The 17,639-nt window shown below is 31.3% G+C and overlaps 1 protein-coding gene across 4 annotated transcripts in view; it reads right to left on the bottom strand.

The window, feature by feature from the left end:
* Window positions 1–17,639, bottom strand: part of SPOPL (speckle type BTB/POZ protein like) — an 88,646-nt gene that overhangs the window by 28,224 nt on the left and 42,783 nt on the right. For 3 of the 4 annotated variants that reach the window (XR_012488169.1, XM_074301935.1, XM_074301934.1), the window contains exons 2-4: window positions 3,288–3,423; window positions 2,767–2,888; window positions 2,422–2,573 (exon numbers count right to left, since the gene is read on the bottom strand). Coding sequence is in view for 3 of the 4 variants with exons in the window: in XM_074301935.1 (XP_074158036.1) it covers window positions 2,422–2,573; window positions 2,767–2,888; window positions 3,288–3,371 (358 nt within the window). In the remaining variant the exon portion in view is untranslated. Of the gene's footprint in view, window positions 1–2,421; window positions 2,574–2,766; window positions 2,889–3,287; window positions 3,424–9,237; window positions 9,259–17,639 lie in introns of those variants that run through there. The other variant, XM_074301936.1, reaches the window with a different exon arrangement.

Here is a 17,639-nt window from a genome sequence, read left to right as displayed (position 1 = left end):
AAGGTGGGGAAAAATTGGGATGGGGAATAATAAGTGGCAAAATATAATTTAAAAGATCGAAATAAGAGAAAAAAATGTGTATATCATTAAAAAACTTAAATAGCTTCATATGATAAACACTTTCTCAAAAATAATTGGGAGTCATGAAGTATGAACAAAAAAATGAAACCAAATACTTTTTTTTTTTTTTTTTTAACAGACAGAACACTTGGGAGTTATCTTACAGCCGATTATCTAGGCATAGTGAACTATCAATTCAACAGACTGAAGATCAGAATTTTTAAAAAGGAAATAAGGAAAAGACATAGCATGCAACTAAGATAATTTAATCCAGAATTATTTAAGCTCCTAAAAATGAAAAATAAGAAAGGGACAACAGAAATTACATTGACAACATTTATAGTAATTTAATCAAAATATATCAATATATATTTCAATGCTCAAAAATTAACTGTTTAAAAAAAAAACCATCCATGTCAACAAAATCTAATTTTCTCATCAAATGGAGAAAAATGGCTGCAAAAGGCAATACCAGATCCAAATATGAGTTCATCTATAAAATATAATGAAAAAGGAAAATGGACAGTTACAAAGAATATTGTCTCATAAAACAGAGAGTAGTAAATAAAACCAGTTTAAATAAAATATGGCACAATATCTAAATAGACAAAGTCATTACAAGGGCATTCTAGTATGAAAGATTATAAACACACACCTACAAAATGGGGGGAGAAGACATTGCGACACTTCATTTCTCCTTTATGAATAGTGGAAATATCAAACTTGGACCCTAATATATATAATCTCTATGGCAGTAACACATAGAGAAGCTCTATCTGGAAGATTATATAATCGTTATCCCAAAGAATGAAAGGGAAGATAACTGAGGAATTGAAAAATTCTTAAAACTTGTTAATATCTCCTTCTGCCCCCAAAAAAGTCAATGAGAAAATTTCATTAACTATTGACATATATACCTATTCTATCATGTAAACAAAATCCTGACGAAAGTTGAGTATATAAGAATTGATAGTGTCTTTCAATGAGGACATTAATAAGAAACAAGCTTTTGAAAACATGATTTAATAATAGACCACATCTTTACCATCTCTCGTAAATGATGAGAAAGATAGAGAGAATACAAAATATCATGCTTACCATTTGTTGATTATAAAAAAGATTTGACTTTGTTGACCAAAACATCATCTTTATAATAAGATGTCTCCTATTCATGCAAGATTAATTAGAATTCCTTAAAATATGTTATTGACAAAAACAACACTACTGAAAAATTCTCTAATAAACTCACAAAAGATATGAAATTCAGGTCTTATTGATTCTAGGTCCAATATTCCCTCCAATATACTGGATGAGAGCATACCAAATTGCTTTTAGAGAATTCATCTTGCTAACAACAAGTTTCCTATAAAAGTATAAACCCATCTTTTCAATACAAACATATTGCCAAGCCCTCACTACAGCAATGAGATATGAGAGGCAATTAAAAGTTCAATGTCTATGAAGAACTACAGATGAGTGTCACATAAAGGGTAGTAGAAAGGTACATGGTTGGAATGAGAAAGCAGAAATATGTTCAAGGAGTAACTTTGAAAAACGAGAATAAAATACAGTATTAAAGAACTACATGACAGAACAGAAGATTAGTCAAATGTTAAAGACAAACAATGGCAGGTCAACAACCCGAGCACCACACCAATAAGTTTAATCTATCAGGAGAAAACGAGAAAGCCACTGTTAGATAAACCCTTTGTAGCAAAGTTCAAGAGGACATGGGTGATTGTCACATAGGATGGGTACTAATCTTCATTGTCAGAGAGAATTTGAAAATGATGTAACAAAATCCACTGGGTATGAGTTTTGAACAAGAAAAATATTTTTTTAGAAAACTTTTCAACATTCAGCATACTGAGATAATAAAATGGATAAATTATAAAAAAAATTCATCCTTAAATATTTTAATATGTAAACTCTGACAATGGGAAGAATGTTTCTATTTGTATTTCCCCACTTCACATAAAAACAATTAAATAACTCATTCTTACTTGATCTAATTTAAAATATCAAAATATGTGAAAAACAGGAAACTAGCAATAATTATTTTTATGGCCTATTACTACATATATGATCAACCCACAATTTTTATTAAATATTTTTAAAAATATCAACCCACAATTTTTTGCTGTCACTTAAACCTAACCTTAAATACACACACACACACACACACACACACACACACACACACACACACACACACACACACACACCCTGCTGAGAAAGGGGTGAAAAGATGATAAGGAACTACAAAGTCAGAGGAAGTAGGCAAAATACAAGAGTGAGAGTGGGGTTCAATTTAATTAACATAGGGATTTCCTTATGTTACTCTCTGTAAAAATCACTTACCCATTGCTTTTGTTTCTTCCCTTTTAGCATTTAGAAGGGAAAATTTGAATTTTGCTCGAACTTCACTTTTGGGGCAGCTGACTAAAAGCAAATATAAGGACAAGTAGTCTTTACTTTCATCATCTAATCCCTTTGGATTTACTCTCAGGCACCTAAAATAAAACAAGTTCATATGGAGAAATGTAAGAATTTATGATACACATGACATCTCTACTAAGTCATCCATAGTCCTTTAATTTTTCCACAATACCATGGATGACTGACATCAACTGTATTCCATTGCTTACTGATGCCTACTAGAAAATAAAAATTAGCAATATAAAGTAGTTTATAACAAAGTCTTACCATTTCATTTTATCATTTGGGCCTGATGAAAATGTAGAACTTTTTAAAACTTCACCCATTTCTTCTCTACAAAAGCTGAAGTTATTAATGGTCCACATGTAGGAAAATTTTACTACTTTAACCTAAAAGATTAAAAAGAAAAAAATTACATTTGTAAGCTTTTTCCTGCATTTTTCATAAAATGTTACCGAGCTTTTAAGATGGAGGGTTGGAGAAGACCTCAGATCTGTCATGTCATAGAGAGATCATAATAACTCCTTCTACCAATGCATATCTATACGTTCTCTGCAACCTACACATCTAATAGAAATTAAGATTGTTGATAAGAGAAAAGACTTCATACAGGCTTGCCAAATTTCCTAACTCACTATATATTTTACCTCTCCCCAGAAGATTAGCAAAATTCTAAAAACTATTCAGAAAATGTTCAGTGTTGTTGTTGTTGTTTTTTTTTTTTTTCAAAAGTCAGTTATATTATTATTTTAAAGCTTAAAATAAGATATTTATAAAAGTATACTTGCCTGTGTATAACACCAACTTTCGGCTATAGGCCCACAGGTCATCTCTCCAGGTGGAGGTGGGGTGGGTACTCTAGACATTGCCATTTTATTACAGGTTTTTATTATCAGGTCAGTAATCTATACTTCAGTACTTTACCTGTGAATAAAATAGGTTTATGTCAGCTTATTCAAAAATTAACTAGAACAACAAATATGCAAAGAATTGGAAATACAGCAGATGCCCATTATCCTTTTAACTGATTTTCAGCCCAGAGAATAATTTGCTTGTATAGAGTATAAACAGTGTTTTGGTAAATAAAATCTTTTTTTTTTTTTTTAATGAATTCCTAATTCTTATAAGTAATCAACTGTTGGAATGACCTGGGCTTTGATTGCTTACCTTCCTCTTCCCCTCAGAAACCATACCTAGAATTCACTGCTTTGTCTTCTGAAATGATCTATTACAAAACTTAAATGTCCTACATGTGTTAATTCATTCTTTTTATTTATCCTGTCTCTAGCTACACAAATTTCAATATATTAATGTAATATAATCAATACTGTGCTATAAGAAATGATGAATGAGTTAAATATAGAATGTGGAAAAAAATCTATGTAAACTGATATAGTGAAAAAAGCACACAAGAAAAAATACAACTGTAATAATGTAAACAGAAAGAAAAAGCACACACTGAAAAATCAAAAGTGAATGTGATATTTAGAACAAGTAAGGATTCAAAAGATATATATATATATATATATATATATATATATATATATATATATATATATATATATATATATGAGGCCTTGATATTCCCCTTTGCAGATGTGGCACATACACAAGTAGGGCACATGCATTTTCAGACTTTTTCAATATATTAGTCACTTAACTGTTTTTTGGTTTCTTTTTTTGTCTTTAAAATTGCTAGATTTTTATAAGGAGTGGTTCAAAGTGAAGAGATACTGGATGGGACCAGGTGAAGATTTCTCAAAAAGTCTATGAGATGGAGTGGGTCAGGCCTTAGGCCTAAGTTTCAGGAAGTCACATGATCCCCATTTCCCAGAGGGCTGTAGGGCAGAAATGGTCAGACCCTAGGTCTAAGCTTCAGGAAGTTACATGTCCCACAGGAAGTAGACAGCCTTGCTGATCATTGGTCAATGGTTACTTCCTTTTCAATCTATCCAATGAACCCAAGTCTTTTGCTATATAATTCACTTCCTGTTTCCCACCCAGGGCCACACACCAAGCTGGGCAGCTCAGCTGCTATGCCGGGACCTCTTCTTGCAAGGACTGAACAAATGCTTCCTGTTTGTATCTGAAGATTCCTCTGAGTATTCAATCTGAGTAAAAGGTGTCTAGCACCCCATCCCACACACTATGTTCCTACAAATGAAGTTGAGAATCTCTTTTCATTTTGATTCATACTCCAAATAAGATTTAAGCATTAAAATTAAGACAAAAAATTTAAAATATCAGCAGTTTACTAAGAATAACCACATGCACTAAGGAAATAAGCTAGTTGAGTAAAGAATAACGAAAAGCAATAAATAGCCCCCAAATCATATCGCTATTATACATCAACTTGTAAAATTACACATTCACATGTTTAAAGTAGCATAATCTAGATGGGGAGACAGAACAAATAAAAAAGATGAATTAAAACATGTAGGATAGTTAAGATCATTACCGAGTTCCTCAAAGGGACTATCTTCAGAAAACAAAGAAATGAAGTGTAGGTATGGTTTCTGTGGGGCTTAAAGGAAAGGTAAGCAAATCAAAGCCCAGGGTCATTCAAAGAATTGATTATAAGAATTAGGAATTCATTAAAAAAAAAAAAAAATACCCCCCCCAAGATTCCATTTACCATACAACTCTTCACTGTATATAACTCTTTATTAAAATCTTTACAAGTAAAATATTCTCCAGATTGAATGTCAATTAAAAAGATAATGGAGAAATAAAATACTCCCAGAGGGGAAAGCACCAAAGATTTTACTTCCCTTTTCCTTACAGAAATCACTGTTTGGGGGGAAAAGAGGGAAAAAAAGAGAAAGGCTAAATACCTTTTTATGTCATAACTAAACAAGATTAATGAGAATAATTTATTATCCCAAAGTATTTAAGTATGATAACATCTTCTACTATAATGGAAAAGGTTGCTGATAAATAAAACAGAACCTTGACGTCAAATGGTTCATTAATCAGCTAATGAAAACTTGGAAGTAAGGACTGAAGTAGAGACTCTACAGCAATACTATATGAGAATGGGCTCTGTCCAAGATTATAGCTACAGAAACAAATTTAAAAAGCAGGTTCCAGAAATGTTTTTATTAATAGACTATCTATATAACATGGTAGTGGATGAAACAGAATGGCTGTAAGAACTCAAGTCAAAAAGAATTGGAGAGATTAGAGTCCTAAATTCTAGAATAGAAATTCTGCTTCATTATTTACTACCTGTAGAATTCTGATTATTATTTTACAGCTCTAGGCTTCCATTATCAATAAAGTGAGAATACTGAATTAGCTAATTAATTAAAATTCCTCCCAGCTCTAATTTCTAATTTTGGGCCAAGGACAACCAGTCATCAATAGCACAAAAAGAACCACAATCAAGAAGAGAAAGGGTTTAGATGTAGGAATCATTTGACTGTTAGATAATAAAAGAAATTATAAAAACAAATTCTAGAAGGGAATGAAGTTAAACAGAAACAAGACTCAAAAAGACACTTTAAACAGCACCGACAGTTTAAAAAACGGTAACAAGAAGCTTATAAAGAAAAGAAAAACGAGAAAACACCTCAAACCTACTTTCTTGGAGACATGGATAGTCCAGAATTGTAATATCATGCATATTCAGATATTTCTCATGAATTATTGTACTTTCCTGGTCCCACGCCTCCCCCCCTTTTTTTGGTTGTATGGCATCAATCTCTGAGAAAGGGGTAATGCTGGGAGAAATTTTATTGATGTTAAAAAAAAAACAAAACACTATCAATAAATTTTATTTTAAAAAAGTAAAGTTTTCTCAAAAAAACTGGTTTTTTTTAAATGCTGTAAAATATTAAAAAAACATTTTTTTAAAACAATCTCATAGGGCAAAAATAGAATATAGAATAACAAGTTAAAACTAAGAACTGCCCCCCAGATGGGAAAAAAAAATTTTTTTTCACAAATTTAAGAAGATAATACATTATGCTTATACTTTGGTGCTGAACAACCATCATTACCAATCATATATGCATCAAATTTAATATCTAAATCCATAATAGGAAAAAATTTTCAAAAAGACAGTAATATAATACAGTAGAAAATCATAACATTCTCCTCTCAAAGATGGAAAATTCTAAAATTATATTCATTAGATTTTGGAAATTATTAGTCTTATAGCAGAATGGAGAAGAATGGACTTATATTTCAGAGAATTGTTTGAGGTTATTAAAACATCCAAACTTTCCAATTTCCCAAAAGTAATACAAACTTCTCTCCTCCTCTTGTTTAATTTTTGACCTAAACTTTTTGCTTATTTAAGTGACTGAACTATAAAGATCATCTTCATCAAATTTCTACCTAAACACATAAACAAGTTATCTGTTTAATAACATGACAATCAACATTCATCTACTAGATTTTTTTTCCCCTACATGGATACTTGAGCACTAATTTAAGCATGATCCTGTACGGCACTTAAATATTTCTGAGATTAATTAAAAAAAAAAAAATGAGAAAAAGAAAATAACATGCAATTAAGACAAATATAATGACCTATTTTAAAGTTACTTATTAGAAAAATGAGAAATAAAAGGAAAAACATCAATGAACTTCATCACTGTTAAGCTGAGAGAAATATCAATAAGAACAATGTCAGTTTAGAATATAAATTCATTTCTAATACATTATAGAAGAACAGTTAGAGCCATATGATGTTTTGTCTTATAAAATATAGAATTAGTACAAGGATAAAAGTTTCAAGAATGACTCCCAGATTTGGTTTTTAAATGAGCAATCAAGCCTAATTATAGATTTCTTATTCAAAATTATTGACAAAGGAATCAGAATTTAAAACGTGAAAACTGAAAGACTTTTTAAAAAATTAATTTAGTCCAATCCTCATTTTACAGATAAGGAAAATGAAGTGCAGAAGAGAAAAAGTGTGTCTCTTGAAAATCCTAGAAGCACATTTTAAAAAAAATCTATTATAATATATAACATTATTACCTTGAAAGCAAGAGTATTTTCTGTTCTTCACATTTCTTTTTGTGCCATGTACATAGTAAGCCTCTTATTTAATGGCTATTGAATGGGGAGGAGAGGGAGGAGATATGTGTATTTTTTTTAAGTTACAAAGATGTATTCAAGGATATAGTAAATGAAAAATATCCAACAAAAAGAATAAATGGCTTTTTAACTTTTTTGTGTCATAAACTTATTTAGCAGTCTTGTGAAACCAATCAAGGAATAAATTCTCAGAAAGTTTTCAGATGTATAAAGTAAAATATAAAGGAATTATATTGAAATAAAATACTAAAAAAGGAAGCCAGTAATGCTGGGGAAAAAAAAAAAAAGATGTAATTTTTTTTTCTTGCATTCAAATTCATGGAACCCCAGAAATCTATTCCCAGATCTCTTCTGTCTGTAGATCCCAGGTTGAGAACTAGAATAAGAAGAAAATATTACTTAAGAAAAATTCTAAGGATCTACATAATGGTTTGTTCCTCTAATTCTAAGCAGTTTTTTTTATCATTTATGTGTGTGGAAAAAATCAATTATATGAGACATACTCGTGTTCAAGGACTTCAAGATCATCAGGTACCTTTGCAGTTTTAAATGCTGTTTTCTCTGATAAAGCGCAAATAGTTACCTATATTTTTTTGTATTTGAAGTTGAATGATTTTGAACAAACTTATCTGTAGGGATTCATAATTAAAAATATACTGAATTTCAAAATGGACCTTTTTCACAGAAACAGTTAAAAAATGTTTTCTTAGTACCAGGGATAAATGTTTGGTTTAAAAAGTCATCACATAATCACAACAAAACATATGTGCAGCCAATAAAATCTGGCTTTTCTCAGTTTTAAACACAAAACTATTTTATCCTAAGACTGTACCATCTGTCAAAACAATTCTCCAATTAAAGAAAATATGATTAAAAAATCACAATAGTGACCTGAAATGGAAACATGTCTTGAGTAGTTTTGAGTTTTTTAAATTTTTAGTTATTTACGATTCTCCTCAGTCTTTCCAATTCACTGCCATGCATAAAGCTAAATTGTATGGCCTGTTTGTGTATGAATATATTCAAGTGGTGTATCCATTGTACAATTTATATTTTTGAATACTTGACAGGATACATGACACTAATTTTTATTTGCATTGATAGTGTCTTGTATTTAACTATTTTGAATGAAATTGCTTTATTACAAAGATTTACACTTTGCGAGAATTTAATGTCACCTGCAATATACCATAAAATGTCTCAATCAAATTTTTATAACTTTTTTAAACTATGTGATAAATGCCAGGATTGGAATAAGACTCATCTTCCTAAGTTCGAACCTGGCCTCAAAGACTTACTATATGACTTATTGTGCAAACCACTTTAACCCTTTTTGCCTTAATTTCCCCATCTAAAAAATTAGTTGGGGAGTGGGGTGGAGGAGGGAAGATAAATCATTCCACAGTCTTTTGCTGAGAAAATATGAAGTATGTGTGCATACCTTTTGATTCAGCAGTGTTTCTATTGGGCCTATATCCCAAAGAGATCTTAAAGAAAAGAAAGGGACCCATACGTGCAAAAATGTTTTTGGCAGCTCTTTTCTTGGTGGCAAGAAACTGGAAACTGAATGGATGCCCATCATTTGGACAATGGCTGAATAAGTTATAGTATATGAATGTTATGGGATATTACTGTTCTATAAGAAACAATCACAGCAAGATGATATTAGAGAAGCCTGGAGAGACTTACATGGATTAATGCTAAGTGAAATGATCAGAACCACGAGATCATTGGACATAGCAACAAGATTATACAATGATCAATTCTGATGAACATGGTTCTTTTCAACAATGAGATGACTGAGGCCAGTTCCAAAGATCTGCGATGAAGAGAGCCATCAACACCCAGAGAGAGAACTGCGGGAACTGAATATGGATCACAACATAACATTCTCATTCTCTGTTGTTTGCTTGCATTTTGTTTTCTTACTCATTTCCTTTCCTTTTTGATCTGATTTTTCTTGTGCAGCAAAAGAATTGTATAAATGTTTACACATACTGGATTTAACATATATCTTAACATGTATAACATATATTGGATTGTTTGAGAACTAGGAGTGGGGAGGAGGGGAAAGGGGAAAAATCTGAAACACAAGTATTTGCAAGGAGCAATGTTAATAAATTATCTGTTCATGTTTTTTAAAAAAGAGAAAAAATAAAGTGTGGCAAAGAAGAATTAGAAATGACTAAAATGGGAATGAACAACAAAATTGGGGGGGAGTGATAGTATAAGGAAGAAAAATATATCTCACTTTGCACTACTGTGTTTCTGAAAAGAAATGTTAAGATAATTTTTAATAAATAAAATATTTTCCCATTTTCATTAGATTAAAAAATTTACATTCCTGATATATCTTCAAGTAGTCAGGGTTTCAAATACAAAACTAAAGTTTCTTCCCTCTTCCCATTAAATATGCACTTTAAATACACATTAGTAATGTTAAGGAAACTAATTTGAAAATAAATTTACTTAAAACAAATCCTTTACTATATATATACAGGAAATAAGATAGCTTCAACAATACTCTCATTACTCATTATTCATGTTCATCATTTAATACTTATAATTCAAAATCAATAAAAACCAACTATATAAGAAGAAAACAAAAGCAAATTACTGAAATACAAAAGAAAAGATTATACTCACAGCTATGATGGTGAGAGGGTAGTCATACCTTTTAAGAAATATCTAAAGAGCACTGGAATGAATAACAGACAAAGAAAAAAAAAGATCCAAAGAAAAATTAAGTCTTTGCATCCAGCCCAGATATGCACAAAAATGTAACCAGAAACTGGAAACACTGTTAAAAGATTTCCTTTAAAGAAATAAAGAAGGAAAAGCAAGCAGAGGAAAAACAGCAGTCCTAGGAAATACAGCCCTGATTCAGAAGTCCCAGGAGGATGAGAAACTAATCAATACCTAGATGAAGGAACATAAGATCAAGCAATATCCTGGATCAGAGAAAGTCAAACATCTCACAGAAGGGACAATAAAAGTTTTCAGCACTCTAAGCAGACACGCAATGGGGAAATTCATTAAAGGATCCCAGAAATCAAGGTCAGGGAAAAAAGAACCCAACCAAGCATCTCATCCAAGATGGTGGAGCATAGTCGTAACAGATCCAATTAGGAAGACTGAAAATAATTAATGAATGAAAGCACCACCAAAGCACTTAAGACCCAAACTCAGATAAAGAAAATAACCACCAATGGAAAAATTACTTATTTGTAATGAGGTCTATATAAAGTCCTATACTGAAAAGGAACAATTTTCAAAAATGCTCTTAAAAATGAATGGCTACTATAAAAGATATGAGATATATAAAAAGCTTTACAGAAAAACTGGAAGGAGAATAAACAGTTTTAGTAAATAATTGTGCAACTTTCCTCAAACAGATTCCTTGAAATTTAAATTTCAGAGAGAACTCCATAAGACAGGAAGTATTAGAACTGAATTAATTTTGTTGGGTGGTGCTATAATAAAACCATCCATCTGTTATATCTTACACTCCACCATATAAGCAGCTTACCTTTTTTCACTGATAGATATCCTTGACAATGGTTTGCAGGTTCTTTGTTTTTGCTATTACTTCTTATATGCCAATCATTAGTCATTAGTTTTATGTTCTACAAATTTCCACCATGCTTACCTTGGGATTACTTGCAATTTTTTTTCCCTTTGGAATATATGATATTCCATGAATCATTTATCTACTCTCACTGGAAGAATTCTAATATGAAAAACAGATGATGTACTAGAGTCACTGAAAGCCAGTCTTCTCTCCAAGTCACTGTCCATCTACAGTACCTGACCCAAGAAATATATACTAATGAGCTAGCCATCCAACTGCCATTATTTTAGCAACATACATTTTTCATTTACTTGTTTCTTACTGTGTGAAATAATATCTTGTCTTATCTGGATACAATGTCACTGGCAAACAGAATCCGAAAGACTACAGCAGGTGTTCAAAAACTACGGCCTGTGGTGCATTTATATGGCCCGCTGGGTTATGGCAAATGGGCTGAGGGGCGGAGACAGAGTTTGAGTTTTTGTTTTTACTATAGTCCAGCACTCTCATAGTCTGAGGCACAGTGAACTGGCCCCCTATTTAAAAAGTTTGAGGACCACTGATCTACAGAGTATCCTCCTTCCATTTGGACTCTTATGCAGGGCATACTCCAAGAAGCTGAAGAAATTCTGCCAAGCATACGTTCATTCTTAAAGGAATGAAAATGATGTGTGAAAGTGACTTTTGTTCAATTCAAAAAATGTTGTATGAAAAATCAAAAATGAATGTTGTAAAATCATAATTGACACCAAAAAATGACCATAAATGATAAATACTTCAAGAATATGAAGAGGCAATATTCTAGAGAAGATCTAAGGTATAGTCATATAAAAACCAAATCGTTACTAAAAAGAAAAATGCAAATTAAAGTAATTCTTATGGTTCCAAATCACTCTCTTCAGAAGGATAAACTGACAAAAATGGCAAATGTTAAGAGGGGTCATGGAAAAAGAGGCACAGTAATACAGTGTTGATGAAACTGTGAATTTGTTTTAAAAAATTCTGGAAAACAATTTGGAAATATTACTGAACATTTCTTTTGACCCAGCAATGCCAGAACCAAGCACATATCCCAAAGGAAAAAAAAAAGTTTTTTGTAGCAGAAAGAAATTGGAAACTAAAGCAGTGCGCCCATAAGTTGAGGAATGGTTCAACAAATGATACATGGATGTAATAGACTACTGTTGTGACTTAAGAAATGACAAAAGAAAATGATTCAAAGAAATTTGGAAAGACTTGTTTAAATTAATCTAGAATGATTTGAGTAGAACCAGAAAAACAATTTATACAGCAACAAAATTTTAAATGAACAACTTTGAAAAAATTAACAACTCTGACCAATGGTAATTGGGTGCTGGATCATCCTGACAAAGGGGTGACAAATTCAGGGTACATAATAATTTTTTGGTCAAGACAAGTGTGAGAATTTGTTTTCTTTAATGGTTTGTTACAAAGATTGTCTTTTTGTTGTTGTTGTTGTTGTTTTCAATGAAAAAAGGGATGGAATAAAAACATGGTTACTGAGAAAACAGCATCAGCACTGGTAAATGAATGCTAATAAATAGAAGAGAGGCTTATACAAATGTCAGCTAGTGAAAAAAAGCAAAATTCAATACATGCTGATTATGAAAGACTTTCATTTTCTAAAGATGATTTATATTCAAATGTAATCAAAGGCATTAGAGCATTAACAAAATTATTAATTGTCAAAGTTATAAAGGAGATTCAATTTTTTTAAATATATTTCTAAAAAATTGATACAGGAGGCAGAATTAAGAAATGAAATTTAAGCAAGACTTAAAAACTATGATCAAGTACTGCAGAGAAGTGATAATGCAACATATTTTCCATCATTTAACAAAGTGATGGGGCATTTTAGGTGTGGACTATGTGATATGCATTTTTGGCCAGATTATGAGTACTGGTTACAAGACTATTTCAAGAGGTTTTTGCTTTAAGTGGGAAGCAGGGGGAAAGAAATTAGCAGGGGTGAGTCCACTTCCTTCCCCTGCAAAAAAAAAAAAAAAAAAAAAAAACAGAATCACTTGGGATATTTTTTTTTTAAATGCTCAGAAAAAAGGGGAAGTTTAGAAGACACAGAGAGGAAGGAGTACTTGACTTCATACTGAATAACAGCACAGTGTAATGGAAATATAACAAAGCCATTGAAAAGAAACATTTTTAAAAATTGAAAAACCAAGAGTGTCCCAAAAAAGATGTGAGAAAGTACTTGCATTCTCCTCTCTATAGTATTGCAGAAGTGGGAAGGATTATGAATTTGTATTAATACACAAAGCTTCTGTGATGTGATAACTTTTTAACAACTACTGTTGTAACAAACTATTGTTTGTTATAAAGAATGGCTAGAGAAGGGGCAGACTATATAGAAAAATATAGTTGGTGGAGAAAAAAAAGGCATTAACAGAATTTAATTAAAAGTTCAAGTGTATAATATCCTAATATGATTAATGAAAAACATAAGTTTCTAATAAAGTCTATAGTAATTCATCCAAACTATCAATTATTATCATCAAATTAGTTTGATAAGTATCAAGGATACAAGGGTGATTCAACATTAGCAGGAAAAAAATACAATTGACCATATCAATAACAAATTAACAAAACAAACTCCTTTGGTTAAAATAAATTAATATATTAAAATAAATAAATAAATAAACCTTTCTTTAACAGTACAGATCTAAACTGAAGAGTAAGGATTATTTATAATGGAGATATGCTAAAGTCTTTCTGAATTAACTGTGTGTTAACATATATATGCATGTACAAAACATTTATTTCTACTGCCACCACCATTATTTGAGACAGGAAAAGGAGGAAAAAATAAATTGGAGAAACAAGAAGAGGCAAAGAGGAAACAAAATTATCTGATAATTGACAGAGATCCAGTATGGTACAGTAAAGAGCTAGCCTCAACATCAGATGACAACTCAGGTCTTATCTCGGGCAACTGAGAGTAAGCACTAATCTTACTTGGTAGAGGACATTTCTTATTGCAATGAAATTCAATCCAAGTCTGTTTCCCCACACATACCCTCCCAAAAAATTATGTTTTAATTAATCCTACAGATTCAATTGGGGGTGGAGGAGGTTGTCATATAAACTCACATTAAAAAAAAAAAAAATCAGACATCAAAGTTTTGTTTTTTAATATCGGGGACTTAACCTACAAAGATATACCTAGGAGGTGGTGGTGGTGTTTTAAAATGCAACTCTTTACAGAAAGACTTCAACTATTGAAGATTTACTCATTGTTCCTGGCTGGATGATGCTGATACTAAGTATTTTTAAATTTTGGTGTCAAAAATCAGCAGCAAAATTCATATAGAAGTAGAAAAGATCAAGAATTCAGGAGAAATCAATTTTTTAAAATGGGAATGGAAAATGGGAGTCTAGGATTACTGGACCTAAAAACAAAAGAAATAATCAAAACTATTTGAAATTAATTTTTAAAAAATAGAAATGGGATCTAAAAACTATCAAAGTGATGTGTTTTATAAGCCTAGAAACTCCAAAACTCTAAAGATTAACTGCTAGGGAAACTGGAAAGCAGTCTGGCAGAAATTAGGTTTAGATAAATTTCTCATACAACTATAATAAGTTTCAAATGGACATATGACCCAAATATAAAAGTTCACACCAAAAATTCAACAAATGCCATTTTCCAATAGATTAATAGTCTAAGGAGATAGCTTGCATTTCTTTCAGGACCAGCTTGTCTAACAACTGCCAAATTTTTAAAACTGCTCCAAGTCACTCATAAAAGTGATACATATTAAAATAAATGACAATTCTTCTTAAGATGATAAAAATAAAAAGGAAAAACGAGAATTGTTCAAAGCCATAAATGATTGGAAGAGCTGTGAAATGGTTTGATCATTCTGGAAAGCAATTTGGAAATAATAGTAATAGGAAATAATAGTAATAGTTTACTAAACTAATGGTTTACTAAATCATATAAATTCTTTGATCCATGAATTGCTAGTTACATATTTTTCTTAGTAGTAAAGAAGTGGAAACAAATTCAGTAATTATTAATTAGGGAATGACAAAACAAATCATTACATATATAATGGAATATTATTAAGGAGTAAAAAATGACTGAACAGACGGGATTCAGAAAATTCTTTAAAAGACTTATATGGGCTGATGCAGAAAGGACTAGGGCAGAACAAGAATTTATACTGCAAAAACGCGAAGACTTCATGCACATAAAATATTTGATAGATTTTGAGGGGAAAGACAAACTTAATTTCTCAGATGAATATAAAGACTAATCATAAGCTTTTTTGCAACTTGATGAAAAAATGTTTTCCATATCTTGACAAGTATTAAAATGAGACATGCATTTTTAGGCACAGTCTATGAGTGCATTTATTTTGCCTAACAATATTTATTTGTAACAAGAGAGGATTGTTTCTGCCTTTGTTTTTGTTTTGCTTTGTGAAGGTTATCAAGAGAAAAAAATACAAATGGCATAAAAAACAAATTCAGAAGAGTTCATAGGTCAGCAGAAAAATTCTTATGATCTTCTTAAATGTACACAATACTAGAAGTCCACTTGTATATACAATCCTGATTTTGTTCTTTGTACATATTGAAATGTTTGTTGATTTTGTCAACTTTGTCAAGTTCAAAAAGGATTAAAAGGTGGAAATGATCTTAAAGATCATCTAGTCCACTACCATTTAATTTCCTAGATGAAAAATGAGGCCCAAGAATATTTATTGGCTTGCCCAAAATTATTTGAATAGAGAAGCCTCCAAATTCAAGACTAAGTGGAAAATAAAATGCATATATAGCCAGTTAAGGTAATGCAGTGGATGTCTAGAGTCAGAAGACTCATCTTCTTCCTGGGATCAAGACTTTTACAAAGCTGTGTGACAATGGGCAAATCACTTAACACTGTGTCAGTTTCTTCATCTGTAAAATAAGCTGGAGAGGGGGGAAAAAAAAAAAAGCAAATAGCTTCAATTTTTGGAAGAAAACCCCAAATGAAGTCACAAGGAGTTGAATAAAATTGATTTTTTTCCTTGACTAGGTTTTAAAAGAAGGTATTCTGGGGAAGCTAGACGGTGAAGTGGATAGAATACCAGCCCTGAAGTCAGGAGGACCTGAATTCAAATTTGATCTCAGATACTTAACATGTCCTAGCTGTGTGACCCTGGGCAAGTCACTTAACCCCAACTGCCTCAGCAAAAAAATAAAAATAAAAATAAAAAAGAAGGTATTCGCTGCATCATTTCATCTCTACCATTAATCACTGAGTGGACATTACCTCAGTCAAACTGAGAAAACTGAGACTTGGAAAAAGATCCGAGTTTAAAAAAAGCCAAGGTCTCCCACTATAATCCATAGCCATTTTCAATTGTTCTGATCTGTATCTTGCCAGTAGTCCCAGATAGCTCTGGAGAGGAAAGTGAAGGAGATGACCTTGTACAGCCCCCCCTCACTTAAAATCCAATTCAGTTGCATTTCCCTGATGTCAAAAACAAAATAACAAAGATTTCAATCTGAGGCCAAGCACATAGACCCAATTCAGAAACTAAGTCTAGAGATGGAGATAATAATATTGATAACGATATTTTAATATATCCTATGCGGTAGGCACTGAATACTTTATAAGTAATGTCTCATTTTATTCTTGGAGGTAGGAGCTATTATTCCCATTTTATAATTGAAGCAAAAATAAAGTTAAGTGACTTGGCCACAGTCACACAACTAATAATAAATGTTTGAGATTAAATTTGCCCTTAGGTTTTCTTAATTCCACATCTGGTACTATAGGAGAGGATTTTTTTTTCTTTTTAAATGAAATAAGAATGTAAAGTGTGCTGGCACCTTAAGCAGAGGCTTTAAAGGGTAGGTTAAGGATTTCACATTGTATCTTAATAGTCAATACAAGTATTTTCTTTTTATGTTTCTTATTAAGAGAAGCAAATAAGCTGACCTTACTCAGCCTTTCCTTTTTCATCTCTAAAATGAGTAGGTTGGAGCAGATAGATGATTTCTAAGTTGCATTACAAATCTGAATCTATGATCCTAAGATTTTTAAGGGAATAGCATATTTACACGTATGTGTTAAAAGATAATCAATTTGGTAGATATGTGAAAGATGCATTGGAGAGGGATATTAGATATCACATTTGTATCAATAAATTCCATTAAAGTGGAGTAAGACAAGCTCAATGAACTATAAATTGCAAATACCAAGAGAATAAATTGATTTTAGTTGCAAAGAAAAAGGAAACATTTTTTTTTCTATGAAGGTCTTTGCAGGCACCAATTTATCTGAACTGTAAAATATATTTAATATCCTTAAACTGTTTCAAATGATTTCTTTGGCTTAAACTTAAACATTTATTTTTAAAAGAAAAAAATCATAACTTTTTGTAGAAGTCTACTAAGTACTATATTTACTACTTATTTCACTTTGTGGAAAGTCATTTTCATTTTAAAAGACCTTTGATTAACAAATGCAACATAAATATTATACTGAAAG

This window comes from Sminthopsis crassicaudata, chromosome 3 (genome assembly GCF_048593235.1).
Source record: "Sminthopsis crassicaudata isolate SCR6 chromosome 3, ASM4859323v1, whole genome shotgun sequence".
Classification (NCBI taxonomy): domain Eukaryota; kingdom Metazoa; phylum Chordata; class Mammalia; order Dasyuromorphia; family Dasyuridae; genus Sminthopsis; species Sminthopsis crassicaudata.
Note: the sequence above shows the minus strand (reverse complement) of the source record. Positions and strands in the feature narration are given on the sequence as shown.